This window comes from Poeciliopsis prolifica, unplaced genomic scaffold (assembly GCF_027474105.1).
Source record: "Poeciliopsis prolifica strain line A6 unplaced genomic scaffold, Auburn_PproV2 SCAFFOLD010, whole genome shotgun sequence".
NCBI classification, from domain to species: domain Eukaryota; kingdom Metazoa; phylum Chordata; class Actinopteri; order Cyprinodontiformes; family Poeciliidae; genus Poeciliopsis; species Poeciliopsis prolifica.
Genome location: NW_026562385.1, coordinates 6950001 through 6976522, shown reverse-complemented (window position 1 = coordinate 6976522; position 26522 = coordinate 6950001). Strand labels below are relative to the sequence as shown.

The window sequence follows — 26522 nt, the reverse complement described above, 5'->3', positions numbered from 1 at the left end:
CAGCTGTCTCAAGAACTTGCCCCACCAAAACGTCCAGCCTTCAGCCTCCTTCAACTTGTTTTTTCAACCAGTCCTCAAGGTGAAAAAGCATTAGGCTGTAGCTACACAAAGATAGCATATATTTAATAGTCAAGTGGATCACATTAAATCCACATTTCTCTACATTTTGGAAAAGAGGACCGTACATACAGCTCTGGAAAAAATTAAGAGACCACTTAAAATTATAATTTTATCTGATTTCACTTTTTGTAGGCATGTCTCAAATTCCAAGCAAAGACCTAGTATTTATTTGCTGAAAATGAGAAATGATCAAAATAACAAAAAAGATGCAGTGTATGCAGGCCTCAAATAATAAAGTCATTTAGAAACAACAATACTGATGTTTTATCCCAGGAAGAGTTCAGAATCAATATTTGGTGGAATAACCATGAGGTTTTCAATGGGGCAATAGTACTTTCTAAAATACTAAGTACTAAAATATACACTTGATGTTAAACGTCTGCACAGCCCTACTAAAATGACAGGTTTTTTTCTTTTTTATCTAAAAATGAGAGTCTGGTTTAAATGGCTGCAGAAGTTCTTCTAACTTTAATGTAATGTCTTTTGTAATCATCAACAAAAAGAGATCCAAACAATGAAAAATCTGCTTTCACATGAATGTATGCCCTGGAACTAATATAAACAAATATTTTTCTTTAATTTCTGCACTTAATATCAATTATAGCATTTAGTTTTCTAGGGAACACCCACCATCAGAGATAGAAAATTATCATAGCTGTTAATACAGCTCAACTGTCCTAGTAGTTTTCACACTTACAGTGTAAAGATTGGAGCACTTTGCACGTTTTACATACAGTATGAGGACAATTTCATTTGCAAATCTGTCTGTTGTTAAAAGGACAGATTTACAAATTAAATTGTGCAGTATTAAACTATACACAAATACATGGTGGCAGTACACCACAGGAAAGCAAATACAATTTTTCTGCAACTTTAAAACCTCTCCCTTTATCTTTAGCAATAGTTTCTCACCATGTTACATTCAAATTCACTCAAATGCTCTTTCTTTCTAATTTTGATCCCTGGCTTGAACTTCATGTTGTTTACTGGTCAAATAGTTACAACATAAAATGTCCTCAGAATATTGCTGCAATTTGTCTGAGTCACATATGTGATACTTAAACCACAGTTTGAGAAAATGTAAAACATGTCATGTTTCTTGACCTCAGGTCACTGCGTGTAACCATATCAAACAACAAGTCTCTTTTAGACCATGTGTTGTTGTTTACTCCTGTACAGCTGTTCAATTTGTTTTTTATCATTCTGCTCTTCTGTTTTTCATGCATAAACAAAATAAGTCATAGTGCAGCAGATGTTAATTATAGTTGTTTATATCAGCACTCCACATCGGTTTGGCTCAGGAAAAACTAAGAGAACTTTGTGGCTGTCAACATTTTTATGATCGAGGGGCAGGTACAGTGTCAGTGGACATGTGACCAAATTGGGTGGAGCCTGCCATGGGTCACTCATTTCTAAGCTGAAGTCATTGGATTTTAAGACCTAAAATAGCACCACAGAGCATATATAGGGATGCAGCCCCGGTTGCTCCAGTAGACCACCGTTCTGTGCAAGAGTCTGCATACTGTTTGGCAAATTCAGATTGAAGGAGGCGAAATGAACCTTCGACTGGAGGACATAAACGGCTAAAAAAAGAAGAAGAATATAGACTTTGAAGATTTGAAAACAGTTGGTATTATTTATTAGTGGGGGAAAAGGACGCATCGTAAAAGGATACCGTTAATTCCTTGGATTGTTCTGCCTTCTGGGATTTCCTACTTCCCTCCTTTTGATCTAGAAAGGAGGTGCAACATCTGCAAAGATGAAGTACAACTACCCAACACCGGTGTCCACCTACGCACGAAGTTCACAGTACACCCCAGTGTACCACTCACCTTCCTGCTACAGCCCCTCGCATTACACGCCGACATCCACGTATGCCGCTGTATCAAAGTACACCCCAACGACACAGAGTAGCATGTATTACTCCCCGTCACTTTACACGTCCACCTACAAAGCTGCATCGACGTACGTCCCCTCATACAGCAAGGTTTCAAGGTATACCTCAACACGTCGCACTCAAGCGAAGGAAAACCCTGCACCTGTAATACCTGTGGCACCTGCAAAGAGGACTGTGCACTTCCCCAATGACATCATCTTCCAGGACATCGTCAGGCGAGGGGATCTGGAGCAAATCGGACGCTTCATGAGAGCAAGGAAGGTCCGCGTGGACACACTGTTCCACTCTGGTGAGCGAAGTCTTTTTCTATTCCCCTGGCAGGTGCTCATCTACTGCTATGGTATTGGAAATTATAATTATTAGCAGAAGAGTGACATGTATACCCAAACGCATGGGATTTATTTTTGCATATGTGCAGGTATGGCTGCTCTGCACGAAGCCGTGCTAACGGGAAACCTGGAGGTGGTGAAACTCCTGATTAAATACGGCGCTGATGTCCACCAGAGAGACGAGGACGGCTGGACACCACTGCATATGGCCTGCAGTGACGGCTACCCAGAAATTGCCAGGTAGTTTCCTTACATTCCCATGTCAACTACTTGGATGGGCAACAATTAAATCTTCCTAAGATTAAATTCCTCAGAGGCAAGAAACTCATTGCTTATTTCTGCTTTTACATGGAATTTATAGAAACAAGGCCACACAGATAGCCACTTCAATCTATAAATGCTGTTAGAAAGATCGTAAAAATCTCTGTTTGACTTTTGCAACACTATTTTCTGCTCTTTTTAGGTATCTCCTGTCAATGGGAGCGAGCACAGAAGCGGAGAATGAAAGTGGAGAAAAACCTGCAGACCTCATTGACCCAGACTGCAAAGAGCTGGCTAAACTGTTTGAGACAGGCTGTGTCTGAGAACAAGTGGACCCGAGGGAGAGAAAAGGCTTAAATATCGTAAAATTAAATGTGTAGTAATGCCGATGAAGCATTTTTCTGCAGCTTGTGCAATGCCTCCAATCTTGGAAAGCAACATTTTCAGAAGTGCAAATCGTCTCTGAAGGTTATTGAGTTTTTTTAAATGTCACCTTATACAACACAAAACTTATTGCAATGGAGTATTTTCTCTTAGTTCATTGTCTATGACATATTTCGAATAACTCATATCAGAGCTGTAAATAAGATTGTATGGAAGTCTGTTATGTGATTCAGGACATGTCCATAATCCTGAATCTTAATAATAGGTTTATTTTTTGGAGAAATTCTGAGTTTTTCTGTTACAATCTTTTATCACTTGTGTTTGTGCTATGTTTCTGTATAACTTGATGCAGGCTGTAAACTGTGTGCTCTCAAGTCATGGCTAAATCTACACAAGAATCTGGTTTGATTAAGTGTTTTGTACAATGGTGTGCACCCTCACTGCTGGGCAGAAAGAGGATCAATCAGATTGGTACAACCTACTTGTATGTTGTTCAGAAAGCTTAAAAATGCAGGTGTTGTTTTGTGAAAGCTCTCGCACCTCCACAGCATTTTGACTAACGTATTTCACTGTTTGTTGTAAAAAGACAAAAAATTTGAAGTCTTATAATTTTCAGTACAATTACTATTTTTGTACTTTTTATAAATAAAGGACTTTTTACAAATAAAAGGCTGTAGCAGTTTTATTATGGAAAGCAACAACAAACCTCGGGGGGAAAAATGACGCAATGAAATCACAGTTGATGGTCCAGTTGCTGGCTCTCCAAATTGTCCTTGGGAAGGACCGGAAACCTCAGAGTGGATTTCAAGAAACATGAGATGGTCAGAGTATAAAAAAAGCACTGCGTGTATGTGTGAACGATAGTATGAATATGTCTGTCACTGTACAACACAGAGTGGTAAAAAAATTTAGTGAAAAAGATATGAAAACAAATCAAGTTTACATTTTTTTTTTGTTTTGTTTTTTGTTTTTTTTAGATTTTGTGTCCAATTAAGGTTTCTCAATGAAAACAGAGATATGGTAATGTAAAGAAATAATAATAATAATAATTATTATTATTATTATTATTATTATTATTATTATTATTATTATTATTATTATTATTATCGACATAATTATTATTGTTATTATTATTATTATTATTATTATTATTATAAACTTTTTTACATAAAAAAAATTATGTAAAGAATAAGAATAATTTTGTTTTTAAGTTTGTACTAATTATTATTGTTTTTTAGAATTTTATTAGTTGTTTTGAAAGTCTTTCATATCTCTTCCGCGTCTCTTCCCGGAAGTGATTGGTTGGCCTTGGCAACAATTTCTTTAGCCACATCTTTCGGCGTACTAAGTCTTTGAATAAAGAAATAAAGGAAAGAATTCAACGAAGGTTTGTTGTTTATCTTAACGCGTATTTAAAGGACAGCATGAACGTATTGTTATGGCGAGTAACAACTCAGACCTATTAGCTGGAACAAGCTAACAATGTAAATCGCCTACTAGCTAGCTGCAAGGCTACTGATAGCTTGGTAAAATGACTATGTTTGAAATGTTTTGGTTGCACCCCATATGATAACAGCATGCCAGAAAACAATATTAGTTACGTTTAGTTTTGCCAAAATTTAGTGATAATTCCTCGTGTTACCAACAGCTAACATCATTGAAGCTACTCGAGTCAAAACGTAAACAAAAGCTCATTTTCTAGCTAACCCATTACGTTGCAGACGTGTTGTTCAGTATAGATTTAAATGAAACACTCTACTCTGTTAGCCACTGAATACTTCTGCTGTGTAATGGGGTATCGTGCCTTAATTACATAATCTAATTTAGTTGAAATGATTAGCTAGCAAGGAGCTGCAAGTTAGATCAAACCTGTCGGATTTGATCAAAAGAAATTGCTTGTTATGTATGTAAAACTAAAATGAAAGTCCAATATTCTGATAAAATACTTACAATGGTTCTGTTGGGTTTAAGTTTAGGACTTCGAGTTGTTGCATCCCTCTAAATCCACTCACCACAGAGGAGCAAGGAGCGAGTACAGACTGCAAACAGAATGACCAGGTCTGCAAAACGTCATGGTAGAAGTCAAGTGTTTGATAGTCAACTGTACTTCAAGAGTAGCTTGCTGCTTAGTTACTGATTTTATTCTTTGTATTTGTGTGAAGCTCATCTGCTCCCAGGATGGTGAATAGTTACAAGAGGACCTCAAGCCCCAGATCTCCGACTAACAGTGGGGAGCTGTTTACTCCAGCACATGAGGAGAATGTGCGCTTTATACATGATAGTAAGTACTGTGTTCTATAGTTTTGTATCAAAATTTTAAAAAAAATCTATCTTGGGACTAAAGTTGAATAGCATTGTCCGAGAAAAGTCTTGATTGGACCTTCTTGCAACATATTGGCATTTATAAAAACATCTTTTAGACATTAAACTCCCGTTGAAATTTTAAATGTTTCAATCTGTATATTTATTTCAGCGTCTTTTTTTTTTATGGCCAGTATTGCATAAAATGAACTTTCTTCTGACCATCTTACAGTGTGTCCTTCGTGGCTCCTACATGTAACAAATATTATCCTGTTCTCTTCATATTTTTTCTCCCAGCCTGGCAGTGTGTGCTCCGAGATATCAGATCAACACAAAATAGTGAACGCAATGACCGTGGACCACAGGAGTATGTGGAGAAAAATCCAAACCCTAACCTACATTGTAAGTTAACAGAATAGATTTTATTCTAAATAAATTTTATTTTAAAATATACTTTTTAATGTCATCCTAAATGGATTAAACCAGTCTACTGCTGTAACAATGTCTCTTTCTTGTCTGTTTTTTCAGCTTTCACACCAGTGGACCTGAGTGACCTAAAAAAACGCAACACACAGGACTCCAAGAAGTCTTAGTTTTTTCTGTCATGTTCCTGTTACATTTTTTTTTCATCCATTATCCTCAAGAACTTTTTGTTTCTCTGCCCTCTGACAGCCAGAAACTTGACCCTGTTGGCAAGTCTAACACAGAATACAAATCTCATTTGTATACAATGGACCATAGCAACTTGATTTTTTTTTCTTTCTGTTGACAATGACTAAAAAACAAACTGCAGTTCCAAGGGGAACAAATTTTCCCTTCTCATCTTTCCAGGTATCAAAGTGTTCATATTGATGCTTGTGGTGTGGATGAGACTGCTCCAGGGGGTTAATCAAAATTTGCTGACAACTGTTGCTGAAGCACAGAGTGAAGGCCAACAGGACACAAAGGCTGAAGTCTTAAACAATAGTAAAACTATTTAAATATGTTTTTGAAGAAATTGTAAAGGGGATCACTTCTTATCTATTTCATTGCGGAAAATAGATTGATAAATTGTGAAACAACCATATTTGAAAACATGTTATGGGCAAGTATTGGAAGCCAAAATACAATGTAGGAGGCCAACATTTTGATTAAATTGTCTCTTGCCCTTGGTGGATTTAATTTTACAACCCTAGTTAACCTCTGCTCAAAGCCTTGAAACAAAAATGTTGAATAAAAGACTTTTACAGTAGCTTTGTATCTATTGATCCTACATAAATATTGATAGCTTGTAGTCCCACATCACTGAATTACATGAACTTCAGATCACTTCCAAATGATAAAACAAATATTGTGTCGAATTTCCCAGTAATACATAGGTGGCCATTTTTAACTAAAATTAAATTTGGATTACATGAAGGTGAGGTTAAGAATTAAAGATCTAATTTTGTTTGTAGAACATCAATTTTAAGCCTATTGATGTATATTAGCAAGATTTCACTGTTCTATTTACCTTTTGTTAAAGCTGTGACAAAAGGTATTCAATTTGGCTTTTTAAGTGTAAAAATGGCAAGTTTCCTTACTGAATCTTCAAAAGTGGGCATGAATGAAAAAGCAACAACCACAAACAGTATTTTATTAAGATTTTGTCACGGACAATGAACTGGAAGGTATGTGCAGTGACTGGTTTCTCTGTTTTTTTTTTTATGGAAGTGGTGTACCACGGATTGTGTATTGTAGTTTTCTTCCATATGACGTGTTTAGTATGCTGGTCAAAACGTAATTTATATTCCATTTAACGTGACTTAAATGGGTATCTCATATCTCATGGTTTTCTTTAAATAATGGCCGGTTTATCCCTTTTCCATAAAGAGTCAGGCGCGTGGCTAAATGTACTTAACCAAACAGAAGAGGGCGCGTTTTCCCTTTACGTTGATGTACGCGATGACGTCGGAATACACGTGTTACGTAATGAGGCTGTTTATACTGTGGGCGTTAGCTTATTGTGTGTGTTCAGTCGACGGTGCAGTTCTGTGGAAGGGCAGGGAGCGGGACCAACAGAGTCTAGGGTGTACATTTTATATTTTCCTCACAGTTTAGTATTATTTGGGCAGAGTAATGGCCGATAAAATGGATATGTCTCTAGATGAGATTATCAAGCAGAACAGGCAGCAGAGAGGTGGAGGCCGGGGAGGAAGAGGCCGCGGCAGAGGTGGCCGTGTGGGCTTAGGCGGCGGCCGAGGAGGAGGCCCCGGGCGACTTGGAGGCGGCGGCGGTGGAGGATTTGGAGGCCGTGGCGGCGGATCCGGCCCCATGAGGAATCGACAGAACCTGAACCGCGCTAGAGGCAGGCCGACGCCTTACAGCAGGGTATGAGAATGTTAGAGGAATAAGCAGTCAAAGGGGGAAAAAAAACCTTCGACACGGCTGAAAATTCCCGGTTAACATCCTTCAGTTAGCTTCTAGCTAATCCTCTTGCCAGCTTGCTAAGTCAAGCGAAAAATGAAAGCTAGCCGCCGAGTTCTCCCTCATGGGGAAGCTCTGTAGTTTGCGGTTAAGCATGAATGGAAGTTGTTTGTATAACGCGTCCCTTCTCCCACAAGCCAAATGGTTTTACACCACTTTCCAAGAAGAGCGGACGGCTAGGCCTCGACGGCGCCATTTTGAATCCAGTACCCGAAATTTAAAGCCAGACGTTGGAGGCGATAACTGCTCCCCAGCTTGCATTGGAAAGAAGAAAACCACATATTCGAGAATGCTGACCCTCAGACGAGTTTTTCCTACTAATGAGAGCACCACGATTCTCCCTATTCGTCAACCAGGCGGCCTTTTGTTCTGGGAGTGGCTGGCGGGTTTATCGAGGCCTGTTTCGAAGGCTTTTCAACCACTCTCGCTGGCTGTTATGGATGGAAAAGTGGACTTTAACACCCTGATAAATTCCATATGAGGCAATTCGCCATCCTTTGGCTATTAAAGAGTGCCTCGGGGGAAAAAAACCCAAACAAAGCCCCAGTCAAAATGGCGTGGTCTCAAAATGGACGCTCGCATAATCCACGCTAGTAAAAAGAAGGGCATGGGTCCCTTTTCTATATATTTTTTTTTCAACCATATGGACATTATCCACATTCGCAAGACAACAAAGAACTCTCCGGTGGTCAAGGACAGGCTGTTCAGCGCTGGAGGCGGCTGCTTCAGATGGAGACCCCGGTGCATCAACGGAGCCTCTCTGGAGGGCCTTTTGAAGGCGGCGCAGATGGCATCACAACAGTGGGGACTTCTGGTAGCTAGTATGGGCAGTTTTCAGGTTTAGTGTGCAGTTTTTTTTTTTTTTTTTTTTTTTTTTTTTGGGGTGTGGGCTATGAAATTCACTTTGCACTATTTTTACTTTGACTTTGGGCAGTCATAGTTTAAGGAGATTTTGTAATGTTTTTAAGGATCAGTTTGTGTCTGTCCTATAAATGTAATGTCCACTATATCCCCTTGCTTTCAATGAGCTATCTTGTCTGTTTGAACTGATTCACTTGCTTGTAGTGATGGGGTGGGCAGGGAACGTTTTGGGGACCAACCCCTCCTACAATAAGGGAACTGACCACCCTGGCCATGTTGGAAGTGGAGCCCATGCTTGCCCCAACACCCAGACGTGTGGACTCTGTGATTGACAGAGAGGCAAGGGGATCCTGAAGTCAGCAGGTGCGTTCTCTTTCTTCTGTTGCAGCCTAAACAGCTCCCTGACAAGTGGCAGCACGACATGTTCGACAACGGCTTCGGAGGCTTTAATGGTAGTGCCGGTGGTGGCGGAGGAGCTGGTGTGGAAACTGGAGGGAAGCTCCTTGTCTCCAATCTGGACTTTGGTGTTTCAGACGCAGACATTCAGGTACATTACGTTTTGTTGCGGTCGTTGGTTGTCTATGCTTTCTGTTGTCTAACGGATAAAAATAAACTTTTTTTATTATTCTTAGGAACTTTTTGCTGAATTTGGGACTCTGAAGAAGGCTGCTGTTCATTATGACCGCTCAGGAAGAAGCCTGGGAACAGCTGATGTCCATTTTGAGAGGAGAGCAGATGCACTGAAGGCCATGAAGCAATATAATGGCATCCCACTTGATGGTACGATTCGGATCAAAGCGTCATATGTTTATAACATGGGTTAGAGGTAGAGTTGGAACTAAAAAGGGTTCCCGCAGGGCCTTATCATAGTATTGGTCTTTAGTATGGCCAGAATTTAAGTATGTTAAGTTTTGCTGCTTCTTTACTCTTTCTGCAAATGTTTCCTTTTTGACCTGTGTTTATAGCTGGAGGATTTGGGTTGACCCTGTGTTAAAACAATAAATTAAAGGGAATTTTTGGCCAGAAATTCAGCTCTCTTTTTTTTTTCTCAAACCTACAAAATGCACTGATGTTTTTTATGTATGATGTTCAATTTGTCTTTGTAGGGCGACCAATGAACATTCAACTCGTCACATCACAGATTGACACACAGAGGCGGCCTATGCAGGGGTGAGTTAGGGTTGCTTCCAATGGTCATTTCTTATGTTGCCATTATAACTTGTTCTTCTATTTTTAACCAAGGCATTTTGTTCCTATGAACTTGCATTATTATTCATCATTTTGTATGTGTGTTCTGTATTTGATGGTAAAGTTCTCAATATTTTGCATGATTCTGATTAGAGCTGAAACAATTAACAGTGTATCGATTATTAAAATGTCAATTAATTTAGTGATTGGTTAATTAACCGGAGAGTACAGGCTCTAAAGGCCATTTGTTGAAAAATAACACATAGGAATAATTAAGCTGAATCTGTACAAAAATATATACATTTTGGATTTGAGATAAAAATAGAACTCTAAATTTGCCGCATAAAACTCAGTAGGCACAGTTTTAGCTTCACCTGGTGTGAAAGAAAAATCTCATGTTAAACAACTTTTTCTATCAATTCATTAACCAATTGGTGGAAAAAGTAATGAACATATTAGCCTACTTTGTACTGATGCTAAGGCTAGCAGAAAGTACTGAGCATTTAACATGTAAATAGCTGGAAACGCATTTTTTGCTACAAATGATTGATCATGCTGTATTTATGCACTAAATGTCTTTCATTTAAAACGTTTAGATGTTTGTATATTTTGCTTTCAACTTAGTCAAACTTGATCTGATGGTCAGAATGATTGATCACTGAATTACTTACTTGCAGGTCCAGTTATCGCCATTAAAAACACTTGGCAAACAAATTTATTTTTTTTAGAGAATATGGGTACATTGGATTTTATTCTTTAATTTTTATTTCAGACTGGTTGTAGTTGGGGGCATGAACAGAAATCGCACCTTCGGCATGCAAAGAGGTCGAGGTGGCCGTGGTTCAGGTTTCTTCAGAGGGAGAGGACGGGGTGGCCGAGGTGGCGGAACCAAACCGCTTTCAGCAGAGGAGCTTGATGCACAATTAGACGCCTACAACGCCAGGGTACGTCCAGTTTACAATCTACAGTAGCTCTCACTTGGTAATATTTTACACCTGTCTTGATGACTTTTTTTTTTTTTTTTTCACCAGATGGACACCAGTTAAATGACGCTCTTAGTTGTCTTCCCTTCCTTTCTGTGCAGAAGAGGGTGGTTGTTACAAATGTGCAGAATATTTTACACACGCTTGTCTTCTGATGTGATTTGAAAGTGTTCCAGCCTCTTCTTTTAAATACTCCAAAGTGTTTTTTACCTGTTTGTTAATTTTTTTTATTTTATTTTATTTTTTTTGATGGAAAAAAAAATGGTTTTGACTGTAGGTTTTTGAACTGGGGTATCCCAGCTCCCTTCTGCCCTGTAGTTAATGAAACTTGTAATAAAACCTGCAATGTATATTAACCAAAAAGTCTTGGATTTATGTATCTATAAATTTGTAGTATCTGGTTTGTTGCATATAATGTTCCACCATATGTTATGAAAAAAAAATCCTCATCACTGGTAGTTGTATGTATGTATGTAAGATGTATGTATTTGGTGTTCGACTATGCGAAATGTAAAGTTAATCTTTTTGGGATGCTTGTGGAAATATTTTTACTTTTTGGGCTGTTTAACTGATGTCAAGTACTGAAGGTTTTAATAGACCCGATAATTCTGCCATGCCAGAATACAACCACTAGATGTCGTCTGGTATTAAGATTTTCCCGCCCAAGTGTGGGCCTCTGTTGGGCTGACACCACATCTGAGTCCATATATGGAGACGTACAAGAAACGCATTGGTGCAAATGGTGTTTGGGTTCAAACGGATTTAATTGTGACATGAACAATACGGGCTCAAATTTGTAAAAACTCAGAAGCGTCAGTGATAGTTTCAGGAAGCATTTCCTGTAAGGGTTTGCAAGAACCACTTCCAGTGGGATTTTCAGAATTAAAGTAAGTCTCCACCCGGGAGGAAAACACGCATCTCAAGTTTTATTAAGTCCTTAAAATACTTTAATATTTTTGGGTGCACTCAACTTATGCCTACCAAAATCTTTGCTAAAAAGGCAGAAGACCAATATTTAAAAATAAACACGTTTTCGATAGTGTTTCCACAATTTAGAGTGCAAATCTTGACTCCAATCAACCAGTAAAGCAATTTAATCCATTGTCAGCTACTGGAATTTATGTTGTAGTTTTATATATATATATATATATATATATATATATATATATGTATAATTTAAAAAGGTAAGATGTTTTTTGTAAATTAATAGAATACATCACAGCTATGAGTTTCGGAAATATAAGATGTGTGATTCTTTATGAGTTTTTCAGAAAATATAGTTGTGGTTAACATGGTTAACATTTACAGTGGGAGATGTTTCGTTTGCATGCTTTTATTTTGAAGGACAATATGCGGAAATGGCAGTGATATCTCTTGTTCAGATTTTCCTCCGCCGCGGAGCTTCACTCTCATTCACAGGAGACTGGCCCAGCCAACCACAAGCGAAACGGTAAGACTGCACAGAAAACACCCCGCAGAGACTTTTATTGACTTAATTTAATGCGAACAACACTTAGCTGGTATCGCATCATCTGTAATGTTTTTGTTTTTTTTTTGCTTCAGGACGGAATTATAATTTAATGTTTTTGAACGGAACTAGTTGTTTGCCAAAACGCAAGTTTCCGTCGAAAGAATTTTAGGTTTTCGTCTAAAATTAAATTGACTTTGTGTTAGTATCAGTGTTTGAAAGCGTTATTATGAAGTTTATTAGTGACTCATTTAGTTATCCGCCCTGAACGAGGAACGTAGACGGTTGTCAGTCGTGAATTTCCGGGTGTAGGCGGTTAGGTAAGTGTGTCCTCTGAATACAATAAACTTATAATATAGCGCGTGCATCAACCAGTGCAAGGCCAAAAGTGTAAATAAAGTGACTACATTTGTTAACTTTAAGAAAGAAGTGCATGTGTAACGCCCTTGACATGTGGCTGGCTTTATAAAGAACATTGGAACTTACTTCCTGGTACTCACCCTTGTTTAAATTTGATTAAGCTCATATCTTAAACCTGCCTCCATTTTTGTTTTTTGGGGGTTTTTTTATTTTGAAAGCATCCACCAGTGAAGTGCCCAAGGGCAACTTGCTCTGATCAAATCGGTTTCAATCGACTTTTTTTTTCCTGATTTTGAGACTTTTTGTTTCACTGAATGGCTGCCGAGAGATTTGTACAAGAGATCACTTAAACAGTGAATCCTCCCTTTTCCTTCCTGTTGAGGAAATACCGGTTTTGGGTTCTTTTCAGCTCTTCTGTAAGCTTCATATTTGTTTATATTTTTGGTTGTCTATAAACTTTTTAATTTTTACTTCCGCTCAGCTTGAAAATCTGCAAGCTTGCATTGCCGGATGTCTTGGTGAGCGGTTCCTTCCCTCTCTGGTGTATGCCGATAGACCGAAGAAGGTTGATTTTTAAACAGGAAAAAAAGCTTTGTATTTGAAACAAAAAGGTTTGAACTTCCTAGCAGCTCCATTGTGAGTAATGCTAGAATCAGAACCAAATTTTAAAAGTTTAAAACGTTGACGGTCTGATGGGACTCTTCAAGACCAATATCAAAATCTACAAAAGCCAATTCTGGTTTCTTTTTCTACAATACAATAAGTTAAAAATTGATAATGTTGATGAATAAATTTAACTTCATATTGCCAGTCAAACCATTATCTAGTTTTTTAATAAACTTGGGATTTTGTATAGATGCATTCTGTTAGTTCATGTATTTATAGAGTGAGAACGGTAAATTTTGATTAATTAAAGTAGATGAAGAGTTTTCTGGACTTTGACCTTTCAATTGAGGAAAATGAGTCTTTCTCAATTTATTTTCTTCTCCAGCTTTAAAAAAAATCTTTGTGTTGTAGGAAACATTTCGTCCCTCATCCTCTCGTGCCAGAGCAGCCCTCTTTAGTTGCCTCTCTAAACAATCGTGTCGGTGACCTATTTCTGCAGGGAAAGGCATACAGGTATGACGGCCTCCTCTGCATACAATGAAGCGTCTGTCCTTGTGTTAGGCTAGAAAATAGTTTTCTTCTGCAGCTTTGGTAAACCGTCAAAATATAAAACAACCCCAGCACCCCAGTTGTGGGGTATCATGCAACAATTTTAAGTTGAGATATGGCTGAGTGTTCTTTACATATTTCATTTTTACGTTAATTGTTGCAGGTCTTGTAGTTTGCACCTGAGCTCCTGTCAACCCCCCATTCTCTCACTGTTTTCTGTAGTTGCAGGCGCTATTCAGTAACTATTTATTCCTTTTTGTTCTGGACCTTCCCAGAACATATTTGTTTTGCATCTTCGGTTCCCACAGGCTGCTTTTTATGTGGATTTTTATTATTCGAAATTAATCTAATTCTTTCTTGCAGATGTATAGCGGTTATCAAGCCACTTCAGACCTTCTCGTAGTTGTCCAAAAATACCCCGTCGCCTCTTCCTCCCCCCTTAGTCTGTTGGCATTGAGCTCTTCTGCATTGCATCTGCCCTAAGCTCTCGCTGCAACACTTCCTCAAAGCTTTGGGCAATTTCTGCTTTATGTCTTCACTGGGATCCGACATAATTGAGTCTACTGGTGTAAGCATCTGTATCAGTGGGGTTTTTTTTCTGTTTCTTTTCTTTTCTTTTTGCATTTGAAACGTTTTTTGTTGGTTTTAAGCATCTATTAGCAGTACAAAGAAGATGAGCTGAGCTTCATCTCTGCACTGCTGCGGTTTAGCACACCAAAGGATGTGAATCATTGCGCTCCTCCTCTTATGAAAAAGGAAGTTTGCAGTCACTTCTTGACAGCAGAAAATGGCCGCCGCTGCGCTCTCTGGCATGCAAGGCTCTCTTTCTTAAAATATGCATCCCTCGACTTTATCATCACCTCATCAAACGTCAAATTTTGACTCTATCTAAACATGATTGCAGCCATGGCAGTCTTCTTGCAAAAGCAGTACAGCAGAAGCGTAATGAGGAAGCATAACTGCGCTGGTTAGAAAGGACGGGTCTAAAGGTCTTGGTTACACTCTGTGTTGCATGGAGAGACTTCAGCGCCAAGCGACCTAAAAGGATCAAAGCAGCTGCATAGCTCCGCTAAATGTCACAGCACACAGGTTCCCCAGTCGTCATTAGTGCAACAGTACTCGTGTTCTTGTGTTGTTGTCACTAAGGTGAATATGAGCTTTGTTCCTTGTTGCAGCATTATGAACTGGAGGACCAAAATGTCTGATTTCAAACGTTTTATTTTTCCCGTTAAGTTCCTTCCTGCCTGCTGAGTGTATATTCAGTCATCTTGGACAAAACTCACAATATTAGGTCTGCTTTTATGTTAATGAGAGAATGCTGTTTGGGCTTAAAGTTGCATCATGATATATTTTTCTCATTAATTATTAATATATCGCTTCTATAAAAACAAAAAGTTGGGTTAGGGCTTCAAAAATCCTTTTATTCCTAAGGGAGAAATGAAATGTTGCAACTCCATATTATCAGACTCTTCTTTGAAGAGTTGTACATTGTAATGGCTGTGGGCGGCAAGAATCTCCTGTAGTGGTCTGTGTTTCAGCATCTCTGAAAGAACAAAACCAAAACCACTAAGTTAACGGCTGTGTTATAATCACAATGGTTTTAATTATTCTCACTGACCTGGAGCAAATTGAGCATTTATGTTGATCATAAAGTTTAACATTGGAAACTTGTAAAGCAGAATGTGCCATAGCTTGCTTCAAAGTTGTTCTCTTTTTCTTTCTCAATAACATTGTCTAAACATCAAGAATCCAAAACTGAAACTGAAATGGAGATGCACCAGTCACTTGGTAAAAGATCACAAATGGTTTTTGCCCCCAAATGTATCAAAACAAAAACTTAGAGCCACCCAACAGCACAAGGTTTGCTCCTGTGATTAAAATGAATGTAACAGAAGAATATATATCTAATCAAGATATGATTGCCTGGGTGAATTGCAATAACCTTGTAATTTAGTTTTATGTTCGATTTTAAAACAAGCACCTCCCTCAAAAAACCTGCTGTCGATGGTATTTTCTGTCACATGGAGCCACTGAACCGACAGGCCAGACTTACAAGAAAACACAGAAATCAGTATCCGGAAGGAAGAGCTTGAGTGGTTCATCTCAACTCTTACAACAGTTACTATTTCAGCTGCATTCGCATATTTTTGTTGTGGCTTCTTGGCCAGTTTGTCTCTGCCCTTTAATGGAAAGCATGAACATAAACACCCACCCCTGCCAGAAATGTTTGTGGATGGAGCTCTGAAATCTTGCCTGACAGGGTTTTGTGTTTAAGCTTTACTTCAAAAATTTTGGAAATGGCGATGAATAAAGACGACATGGTTGTCGGAGATTAAATTAAATGTTGTATACTTGCGATAAATCAGAAGCAGCATTAAAAGGGCAGTAGGTCATAAAACATGAAGGCAATTTGATGATTTTATTAAAGAAGAATAACACGTTTATGATCTCTGCTCAGCCCTGTGAAAACTGAACTTTCTCAAATGGCAGTGCTTGATTAGTTTGGGTATCGATGTACACCTTACATCAGCAACATGGACACTACAGCTATGCAAGGGGGAGACTGTGTCTCAGGTGACGGTCAAAGCAGTTTGTCCACAAAAGGACAGCTGACCCCTGCTAACAATTATACCTTAATCAGCAGAATTATACTTTGCAGAAAGAAAAAAAAAAACGCCTCCTCAGCCATAACTCAATGTTTCAACAGCCTCTGCAGCGTTCCTAAGGAACGGACCTAATCTCTTGCCTGAGCCACTGCCAAGTCTGGAGTGTTTGTAACTTTCTGCTGCTTGCTCAGTCCGCTCGGGCAAACAGTTTATCCAGGCTGCGGAGCTGTTCAGGTGGCGGCAGAGACGCCCAAGTTCAGCAGAACGTTCAGTCCTGTGACCGCAAGGGGCTCATTCCCAGCAGGCCCAACAATGACGGGGCCTCTTTCTGGCAACTTTAACTACAGCTTGCATTGTTGGAGACTGGAGGGAGAGATAGAGAGAGAAAAAAAATCCCTGTCATTGTAAAGGTGATGATGTCAGCATTGTTTGACTGTTATATGGAGCATGTGGGCCTTTTTAAATGACTAAACCAGCAATGCCACGTTTGTTTAAGAAGGCATCTCTAAATAATGTGATATATTGCCATCGCTGCATAATACTTTAGAAATAATTAGCTCAACACGCTGCATAAATCAATGCAATGTTCATAGGCTTATTCATGTTTTTAAAAAGTTATTTATGGGTATTTTAAGAAAAAAAAGAAAATATTCAAATATTAACACTACCTAAAGTCAGTTTTATTTGTATAATTTCCAGTCCTACATGATACTACAGCTTATTTTAATTTTATATTTATCACCTGGTAACAGCTGCCTAATTAGCCATGCTAGCCAGCAGTCTGCTGCTTTACAGATTCGCTCATTTTAACTTTAATTCTCGTGTCAAATTGCCCATTCAGTGAAAATCTTCCAAGAAGCTGCGTGCAGCTGCAGAGCTCCTTCTGCTGCATCTCATTAAAAGGACTTTTAAAAATGTAGTTTAAGTAGATCTGCACTCGCTTCCGCTTCTTATTTTACCTCATCTGTCTGCGTTAATTTTAACAACCAAAAAGGTCACAACTGTCTTAAAATAAGTGCACAATTTGGGATCAGTGACCACACAAACATTCTGGTAAAGATGGGGAAGTTCTACCCAAACAGCGCGACCTCTTCAGTAGTTTCCAGTTGAGCGTTGTGTGTCACTGAGTTGACTGAGCACTTCCTGCTGTGGGACAGCTTGGTATGCTGCTGCACTGCGTTGCTGCAAGACCAGTCAGGCAGAGGAAGCGAGAAAAGAGAAGAGAGAGAGAAAAAAAAACAGCCAACAACCTGCTCACCCAACTCTTAAAAAACGAAAATCACAGCACCTCTGCCTTATCTGCTCCTTGTTTCCCTCCAAACGCTGCTGACCAGCCCAAACATGCACTCGCTTTCAAAGGAATTTTTTGATTTTTTTTTTTTTTTTGGGTGCGCCGAGGCCTTAGCTGGGAAAACAGAGCTGCGTTCAGAGCTCCTAATCGCCAGATGTGTGGAGGTTTGGACGCAGATGAGCAGCAGTGTATTCGCTTTGGACTCCTAAGCGTCTGCCTCCTCTGGACAGGTGCAGCTAGCCTCATCAGCTGGCATCAATCAGGATTGTTTGTCTTCTGAGAGTTTAGGTCTGTTTATCTGTGTTTGATAAACAGCGCCTGGGATGTCAAACGGATTAGCGAGTCATAAATTATAGGGCGAAATGATTGTCTTTATGTGGGAAGAGTAATTTGTAATTCGAGGAAACTGTTTGTCCTGACACCTTCCTCTTTCTCTTCAGCACAGTTCTGCTTCCAGCTCCAATCTTCTTCTCACCCATTTCATGTTAATGGAGTCGCGGACCTTTCTCACTGTTGATTTACTCTTTCAAACCCTTCGTTTTCAAATCCTTGCTTGTCTCGTCAAGCCAGGCCTGTTCAACATTGAATTCTTGAAAAACGTCACTGAGGCGTTTGAGGTTGTTTTGTAATGTTGCTAATGTTCTACTGTTAAAAAAAACAAACATTAAGTTGATTTATGTGTTCTTATCTTCAGGTCTTAAACCAGAACAAGTCAAGAACAAAGTTATGGTTGCAGTGTAATCCAGCTGTTGTTTGCAGGTGTTGCTTGACTCTCATTAAGTTTTGCTCTGCATCTGTACACCAGCTGTTCTCAATAATTATACTCTTAACAATACCAGGGTTCTGCAACAAGATGTGTACTGATCAAGTTTTCAGGTCAATACCGATTTCCGCTTTTTTTTTTTTTTTTAAGTTTCTTTGTTTGGATGCAGCTTTATTAATTCTTCAAGTTATTGTTGCCAGACTAAGTTATGCCATTTAAACCAACCAAACTATGACTAACTGTGCTTAGAAGTGTTTAAATTATGTGTTCACTGTGTAAACATACCTTTGTTTGTATAAGAGCTTGTGACCTCAGGTCAAAGTTCACCGAGCAGCCATGACTCTTTGCTGCTTTGCTTCACTTGTAGTTTTCATTAAAAGAAAAAAAAATTGCAGCCCCGTTTCCGTTTCCTCCATCTTTTATCGTTCCCTCCCTCTCTGTCTCCACAGTGTAGTGCACCATGGCAGAGCAGGACCTCACACCGGAGCAGCTGAAAGAGATCGCTGCGGCCAACGAGGAGAAAGAATCGGACATTAACTACAAACCCCCTGCACAGAAGAGCTTACAGGAGATCCAGGAGCTGGACAAAGATGACGAGAGCCTGCGGAAGTACAAGGAGGCGCTGCTGGGCAAAGCTGCCGTGGTCGCAGGTCCGTGCCGACCCGACTTGTTTATCCGTCCGTTTGGCCCGTCAGTAGTCTCTGTCATCATATGTCAGCTGTTTGTTGTGAAAACAGAGCAACTGTGATCAATATTCTCACGTGAATTCTTATACTGCCTTACAGAGAGCAATGAGTACCATCTACTTCATCATACAAACATTTTAGTGTTGCAAAGAGTTTGCCAAGGAAACCAGCACCTCCGTCTTCTTTTGCTTTGGTTTTAATGATGGGTTAATACCACCATGTGTTGTAGGGCTTCCTCATATAAACAATGATGCTTATATCAGATTAAGCTGATGTCACGTGTCAGAACTTTCCATTTATCTCTGCATGCCATCACCAGAGGCAGATTTTGAATATGCCACACTTTTACAGTGTTTTGGAAAAGTGTGCACCTTTTCAACTCTTCACAGTAAAACAGCAGTGATTATGTGATTAACCAGTTCATGAGAGCTTTTTCTAATAAAGATAGTTTGGCTTTTAATCCCCTTTTATTGTGAACTAGAGCAACCCGTCAAAGTCCAGGTGGAAACCCATTTTAGAATTTGAGTGAAGAATTTAAAAAATGTTCGGACACTTTTCATCTCAATCTGGTTGAGCTACTTTGTAGTAAACAGGCAAAAATGTCCCTCTGTCTATGCAGAGAGAAACCAGAAGTAACTTGGAGCTGTTATGACACCACAAGGTGGTTCTAATTATTGATTTAGAGGGAATATAAATTGCACACCACATTTTCTGATTTTAATTTGTATTTGTTATGTCCTAGTCTGTAAGATTCCCTTCCCACCCCCAAGAAAAACTAACTTCTGTGGCATGTGGAATTTATTTGTTTGTGTGGCTGAAAAAGAAAACAGTCCTCAGGATGTGTCTGAAGAACAACAATATGATGTCCAAATAATCAGCTGAAAAAGATGTTGCCTAATGAGTTCTTTTAGAGATGGAAACACTCAATACCCATCATTTATTGAACTTTTCTCTTTACTAGATCCCAGTGCACCAAATGTCCAGGTGACACGGATGACACTGATGTGTGAAAATGCACCCGCTCCTTTGATCCTTGACCTGCAGGGTAAGTACTGCTCAGCTGAAGGTTTTAGAGGTCAGAGGGCAGGAGGAGGAGCATTTCCTCTGCCCTCATACTAAAGGAAGTCCAATGGCTGCAGGCTGTAAGCAGTCCCTTCCCTCTGTGCAAATTTAGACGCTGCGTCATTAGTCTACTAATTAGCAATGAGGAGATTCTTAGGGAAGTGGGTTAATTAGCCACTTCCTGATGGGGCACTTTGTCCCCTCTCAGTGGTCAAAATGGGTTATAACAAGTTTTTATTCACTGCGCCTCCTGGTGGACAGTGCACTCCCCACCTCACGAAAATGAAGAATGTTTTAGATCACGAAGCAATTTGCTCCAAGTGTTTAGAAAAGTTTTTCAGATGTATCAAATTCATTTTACTTTTATTTTCTACATTCCAGGAGACCTGGAGAACTTCAAGAAGCACCCATTTACACTGAAGGAGGGAGTTGAATACAGAATAAAGATCAACTTCAAGGTAATGGCTGCTGTTAGTCTGTGTGTTTCCGTCAGTCTAAAACAGCTGGATGTTGTTTTGAAATTGGTGGTGATTCTTTTCTTTTTCTTTTTTTTAATTCTTGAAGCTGATGGCTTAATGCGTGATGCTTTTTGCAGGTGAACAAAGAGATTGTTTCAGGCCTGAGATACAATCAGCAAACATTCAGGAAAGGAGTCAAAGGTAAAGATGTTTTCTTTATTATTATTATTATTATTATTATTATTATTATTCTAAGTTGGTTGCAATTCAAAGTTAAAGCCATCAGAGGTCTAGTGTAGGTGGAGGAATATCAGAATCCAATATGCATCCTGCTTCCTGATTCAATGAGTTCTTTTTGGATTCAATTACAGAAATGAACTTTTACTTGTTCAGGTGCCTCTATGTAGAGTTACTTATATTGGAAGGTGGGATTGTTTGTATTGTTTCTGAGTTGTCAGTATCTTATGTGGAGTAGAAAAGTGATCAGAAGGATGGTCCTTTTTTAGATTCTGGTTGTTTTGCTCATGCCACTTTCTCCTTTGTCTCCTTGTCTCGTGTGCAGTTGATAAGTCGGACTACATGGTGGGAAGCTACGGCCCGAGACCGGACGAGGAATACGAGTTCCTCACTACCCTGGAGGAAGCCCCCAAAGGGATGCTGGCCCGCGGCACTTACAACATCAAGTCCAAATTCACAGACGACGACAAGTACGACCATCTCTCCTGGGAGTGGAGCCTTGCTATTAAGAAGGACTGGAAAGACTGATTTTTCTCCGCCGCGTCTCGTTCACTTTCCTCCTTATTCGGCGTTTTTCCAACCTTTCCTCGTCTCGCTGTCATTCCAGGATTTCTCTCCGCATTATCGTCTTAGGCTTCTGCTCTCTCCGTCCTTCATCACATCCCTCCCTTCTGCCCTCGCACCTTTTGTTTCTAGCTTTTAATCACGTTGTTCATCATCATTCCCTCAACTGTAACAATTAATTTGTTTACACCCACCCTTTTCGGATAAAGTATTAAGTCCTCAAAAATAGAGAAATCCAGATTTTCAAGATAATTTGTTATACAAGAGAAAACGGTGGAAAAAACCCAGCCGTGTAGGATTTCCCTCCCCCTGCACTATTGATTCTTTCTTTTCCTAACATTTGTCATTGTTCTGTGTAATCATCATGGTCTGCCTCGGGCAGCAGCGTGCAGAAAGCCTGCTAGCGCTCATTTAGCAATCACTGCTGGACGTAACTCTTGGACAGACCCCAGCTAAAGCCTCTGAGCAGATTATACGTTCTTGGGTCTCGTTAAAACTAGTTGGACTTCCAAATAGTTTGGATCTTGATATAATCTACTCAGAGAACAGGGGAAACGGTTTCCTCTAACGACGCCACAGGCCCCATTTAGCTTTAGCTGTGGCTTGTTCTCACCCAATCAGGTTTTTTTTTTATAATTATTTTTTCTATTAGCATCTACGTGGCCTTAATAGCAGTTATGAAGATCTAGAAAAATAGTTGAGCCATTTGCCTTCTGAGAATGTGAGCCTGTTTTAACACATGGAATCAGAGCTAAGAGTTTGTCTTTACTTTAAGTTTCATTACTCCATTACATGTTTTGTTGGACAACAACAAACGTTACGACTTGGAGATTATTTCTGCTGACTGTGCCTCCAGACTCATCGTCTCTCAATCAGTATCTAAACCTCAGCCTTTAAGCGCATTACTGGTTGAAAACACAGCAGGCCATGCTAAGTGTTTTCTCGTTTTATACACTCCATATGTAAATGAACGTCAGTTTGGCCTCGTTTAGCTCGTGTCACGGGGCTGACGGCTCTTCTCAGTGCGGTGGGTTAAACTTATTGTGTGCTGTCTGTATCGCCTACAGTTTACGGATCGCTGGTGTTCAAATTAAAGTGTTCAGACTGGGTGTGCGCGTGTGTCTCTTTGTTTCAAACTGCAGAAGTTGCATTGAAATGACTTTAGATTATCATCCAGTACTCTGGTCTCAATTCATGATTTCCTGCGTAGATCTGATCAGACATGGCATGATTCTGAGATTTGTGTTATGTTAAATATCTGGGTTTCAGTGATTATACAAAATATGAAACATGAAAAAACATTGATGCACAAGTTTTATATTTTCTGTACATCTTTTAACCTGTTTTAAAATAATCGAGTCACTGAAATCTTAACTGCTGAATGTGTTGACCTCAATTAAATGTACTTAAAGACCTTTTCAGGGGATATTAGAGGCTGTATGAATAGTTGTGGTCCTGCAGTGTGTGCAAGTAAACTTCAGATATAATTTAATTGCTGATTCTCTGAATCAGCAATTCCTATCCAGGAAAACAAAATTAAATATAAAACATTAAGATTTGCTTCAGTTTTAAAGCTTGTGATATTTATTTTTTTAAGCATTTAGTGATGTTATAAACAAGTACATGCTTGAAATGCCCAGAGCCCCTCACACTTTCTGCTTCAGGTTCATTTGGCTTATTGAAATAAATAGTCAATCACTCTGACATCTCGATTACAAAATTGAAACAAAACCATCTGTGCCTTCTGATCTCGGGCCTGTAAGAGATCCCCTGCGCAGCAAAATAACATTTGGCAGTTTTACATGAATAAGTAGTGTTTCCTATACGTCAGCAGCTGAACTGTGAGGTAATGCTTTGTAAGTTAGCTTGAGCTTTTCTCAGTGCATTTAGTTTCTTCTCCGGAGGGTGGAGGGGAGTTCAGTTTTATTTGTGAGTCTTTCGGCTCTTCGGGGAGTTCATGTCCCTCTTGGTCTTCTGCAGCCGGGAGAAGATCTCTTTGAACAGCGCTTTGTACTCTGGCGTGTTCTGACTCAGCCGCTTGTCCACCTGCTCCACCTGCCTGCTGATCCCCTCCAGCGCCTCTGGGGTGGAGGGGGTCTGCGGAGGCGTTGGGGGCCCAGCGGCCCCGGACGTGGAAGGCTCCGCTGGGCTCATGCTGTACTCCCTCATGGAGGGGTCTCTGGAGACGGGCCGTGACGTCTGCACCCCGGCGTGGCACAGAGTCTCCTCGTGGCGCCTGCACTTCCCCAGCAGCTCCTCGTACTTCTCCAGCAGGGCGTGGTACTGCTCGTCCACCTCCCGCAGGATGGACATCCCCCGTTTGCGGGCGCCGTTGCCTTGAAGCGGGTACCCGCCCTGGCGCCGGCCGGACGCGGCCGAGATGGCGTTCAGGGCCGTGTCGCTGCAGCTCTTCCGCACCGGGCCTCCGCCTTGCTGCCCGGCTTCGCCCCCCTCCTCCTGTCCGCCTTCCTCCTCCGGGGTGTCCGTCTCGGGGCCGTTGCCGAGCAGCGTCTCCAAGCCGTCCTCCATGTCTCCGATGAGACACACCCTGGACTTCCGGAGCTGCTGCATCTCCAGCAGCTCGGCCTCCAGCTCCTGGACCCGCAGCTTGCAGCCCTCAGCGCCCAGCAGACGCTGCTCCAGCTGCTCGAACTCCTGCAGCACCACGGCGCACTCCCTCTCCACGCTCTCCCGCTTCGACCGCTCCAGCGCCATGGCCGAGTGCAGGGAGGACACAATGTCTCTGAGGCGGTCGTTTTCCTCGTCGAAAGGCTGCCGCTCCACCAGGTCGACGCTGCCAGGGTTGGCCAAGAGGAAACCGTCCTCATATCTAAAGAAAGGGTCACAACTCTGGCTTAGAAACAAATGCATGGAGTGTGCTTCATTGTAATAAAACTACTACATGCAAAGCCTGTCAATAAGAACATTCTTGTATCCAAAAGCCCTTCATGATATATTATACATCCACAATCTGGTTCTGCGTCTGATTATGTTCAGCCTGTCGCAGTGTGCGATCAGATGGGCTTCCTGAAAGACGGATCAGTTTTTACGAACTGAACGGTCCTCTGGTCTGGATGCTATAATTTGATCTGCATGCAACTGTATTATTTTTGGAAGGTTTGAACAAGGTTCCAGTTAACGAATACGACTCAAAGTTTGTCTTGTAAGTTTCCTTAAGACGAAGTTTCTAGTGACCTATTGGGACAGAAATAAAGCAAAGAGAAACTGCGGCGTGTGCTGTAGCCGGCAACCTGGGAGCAGTGCAGAGCTCCTTGAGGCAGGGGAACGAGTGGACCGTCTTGCGCCGCTCCTTCTTCTCTCTGCGCACCCTCAGCTCCTCCAGGGTCCGCAGCTCCTCCACCCGAGACGTCAGACCGTCCACCTGACTCTGCAGGGTCTCCATGGTGCCCGTCAACCTGAGCGCACAAACACAACTGGGATCAATCAGCTTGGAAAGAACAGAGGCAGCTATTGAGGAGGGGGGTTAAAATTAGCCGTTAGCCCCAGTGACATGATTTGTAAATGACTAATCTCTCTGATTAGGGACATTTCTGAACATGCTGCAAGCGGTTACGCAAGAGGAGCAGCAGCAACAAGAAAAAAAAAAAAAAGAAGAAAAAACAACTTCCCTGATCTCTGAAATACCAGCCCTGTGCAGGTCAGCGGCTCTGAAATCGCTTTAACGGGTTTATGAGCATGAGGGAAATCAATGCTGCTGCTGAAGTTCCCCCTTTCTTCTTCAACAGGCTAGAACGTTTTCCTCATACTCTTCGGAAAATAGCTGTTAAATCTCAGCGTGCGCCGACGCGCGTCTCCTCTGACCGTCTCACTGTGGGCTGCAGGAGGTCAAAGGTCACCTGTCTATCTTCTGCTGCGAGGCCTTGCTCTCCAGCACCAGCTTCTCGTTGGTGATCTCCAGCTCTCGTGCCGTCACGTCCAGCTGCTCGTACACCTTGGCGTGCTGCTCGTTCATCTCCCTCAGCATCTCCAGCTGCTTGGACAGGTACTGCGAAGGGAAGCACGTTCGATGGCGTGAAGAGGTGGCGGGGCAGCGATTTACGCAAAACGTCCGTCCTGAGAGGACATCGTTTCACTCCGGTCCCGTCGTGCGTGCGTAACACGACAAAACACGAAGAGCTATTTGACCAAAGCAACCACAAACATTTGTCAGCAGGGTTCAAACCTAGGACCTTCTCGCTGAAACTAGAACTGACTAAATGATTAAAGTAAATCGATTCAGTTAAATAAAAACAAAACTCTGTTCTAAATGAGTTTGAAGAGAAAAAAAGGCTATGGTTTAAAATAATAATACAAATCTTTAGTTATGTAAAACGCCAATAAAAACCTTTTCAATCACCGACTTGAAACATGAAAAAGTAAACACGGATGTAAGGAATAAAGAAAGAAAAAACCGGATGCTCGGAGAGACGTTTCGCTGCCGTACCTCGATCTCTTGCACCTGCTCCTCGTTGTTGATGTACATCTGCTGGAGGGAGTCCTCCAACTCCTTGTTGCGTTCGAGGAGAGTCTTGCCGAGCTCCGCAGCCAAATGCAGGTCTGAATGAGAGCCGAGACAGAAAGACGGACATAAACGAACAAACACAAACGATCTGCAGCTTTTACAGAGTGGCTGCTGAAAGAAAGGAAAGGAAAGGACAGTCTGTCTCAGTGAAACAGAAGAACACGGTTACGGATTTGTTGGACCAAAAACACGAATAGACAATAGTGATTAATCTGGTTCATCATGATTAATTGATTAATCTGAACATCAACTAATTTAGTAATTGATTGTCAACTGGAGCATACACACAAAAAATTGTTTTGCTTTAAGAATAATATTCAGTAAGTTAAAATATATACATTTTGTGTTTAAGATTATAAAAAAAAAGACTGCTCATGTTCTAGCCAGAACTCTAGTGACTATTTTAGTTTCGCCTGGTTCATATTCAGATAAAAATGATTCTCCAATGAAGTATGATATCCAATTATTAATCAGTTAATTCAAAAAATTTGGCTGAAATTTGTATATGTTGTTGTTAGAACAATTTTTTTTAGTAGGAGGCTACAAACTTTAACAACAATTCATTTTTGTCATTTAAAAAA

At 40.6% G+C, this 26522-nt stretch overlaps 5 protein-coding genes across 8 annotated transcripts in view; 4 read left to right on the top strand and 1 right to left on the bottom strand.

The window, feature by feature from the left end:
* The first annotated feature begins 1626 nt into the window (after window positions 1-1626).
* On the top strand, window positions 1627-3654 carry ppp1r27a (protein phosphatase 1, regulatory subunit 27a). Its single transcript, XM_055035784.1, has 3 exons — window positions 1627-2306; window positions 2436-2586; window positions 2810-3654. The coding sequence occupies exons 1-3, from the start codon at window positions 1880-1882 to the stop codon at window positions 2928-2930; spliced, it is 699 nt and encodes a 232-aa protein (XP_054891759.1). The 5' UTR covers window positions 1627-1879; the 3' UTR covers window positions 2931-3654.
* A 625-nt stretch (window positions 3655-4279) lies between these two features.
* mcrip1 (MAPK regulated corepressor interacting protein 1) lies at window positions 4280-6523 on the top strand. 2 transcript variants are annotated; one of them, XM_055035965.1, is made up of 5 exons: window positions 4280-4378; window positions 4968-5049; window positions 5154-5272; window positions 5590-5694; window positions 5821-6523. In XM_055035965.1, the coding sequence occupies exons 2-5, from the start codon at window positions 5042-5044 to the stop codon at window positions 5883-5885; spliced, it is 297 nt and encodes a 98-aa protein (XP_054891940.1). In that variant the 5' UTR covers window positions 4280-4378; window positions 4968-5041; the 3' UTR covers window positions 5886-6523. The 2 variants fall into 2 exon arrangements, with proteins under 2 accessions (XP_054891940.1, XP_054891939.1); XM_055035964.1 differs by having other exon boundaries at window positions 4963-5049.
* Window positions 6524-7264: 741 nt separating this feature from the next.
* alyref (Aly/REF export factor) lies at window positions 7265-11300 on the top strand. Of its 2 annotated transcripts, none has more exons than XM_055035961.1 (6): window positions 7265-7641; window positions 8987-9145; window positions 9231-9378; window positions 9705-9768; window positions 10559-10730; window positions 10818-11300. In XM_055035961.1, the coding sequence occupies exons 1-6, from the start codon at window positions 7390-7392 to the stop codon at window positions 10830-10832; spliced, it is 810 nt and encodes a 269-aa protein (XP_054891936.1). In that variant the 5' UTR covers window positions 7265-7389; the 3' UTR covers window positions 10833-11300. The 2 variants fall into 2 exon arrangements, with proteins under 2 accessions (XP_054891936.1, XP_054891937.1); XM_055035962.1 differs by lacking the exon at window positions 7265-7641 and adding an exon at window positions 7648-8551.
* An 863-nt stretch (window positions 11301-12163) lies between these two features.
* On the top strand, window positions 12164-22528 carry LOC129363228 (rho GDP-dissociation inhibitor 1-like). 2 transcript variants are annotated; one of them, XM_055035198.1, is made up of 6 exons: window positions 12164-12219; window positions 18862-19062; window positions 20060-20143; window positions 20542-20618; window positions 20756-20819; window positions 21181-22528. In XM_055035198.1, the coding sequence occupies exons 2-6, from the start codon at window positions 18873-18875 to the stop codon at window positions 21381-21383; spliced, it is 618 nt and encodes a 205-aa protein (XP_054891173.1). In that variant the 5' UTR covers window positions 12164-12219; window positions 18862-18872; the 3' UTR covers window positions 21384-22528. The 2 variants fall into 2 exon arrangements, with proteins under 2 accessions (XP_054891173.1, XP_054891172.1); XM_055035197.1 differs by lacking the exon at window positions 12164-12219 and adding an exon at window positions 13693-13716.
* Window positions 22529-22765: 237 nt separating this feature from the next.
* cdr2l (cerebellar degeneration-related protein 2-like) overlaps window positions 22766-26522 on the bottom strand; it is an 8054-nt gene continuing 4297 nt past the window's right edge. The window contains exons 2-5 of the mRNA XM_055035196.1: window positions 25864-25976; window positions 25277-25425; window positions 24671-24835; window positions 22766-24249 (exon numbers count right to left, since the gene is read on the bottom strand). Of these exons, the coding sequence (XP_054891171.1) occupies window positions 23343-24249; window positions 24671-24835; window positions 25277-25425; window positions 25864-25976 (1334 nt within the window). The 3' untranslated portion in view covers window positions 22766-23342. The remainder of the gene's footprint in view (window positions 24250-24670; window positions 24836-25276; window positions 25426-25863; window positions 25977-26522) is intronic.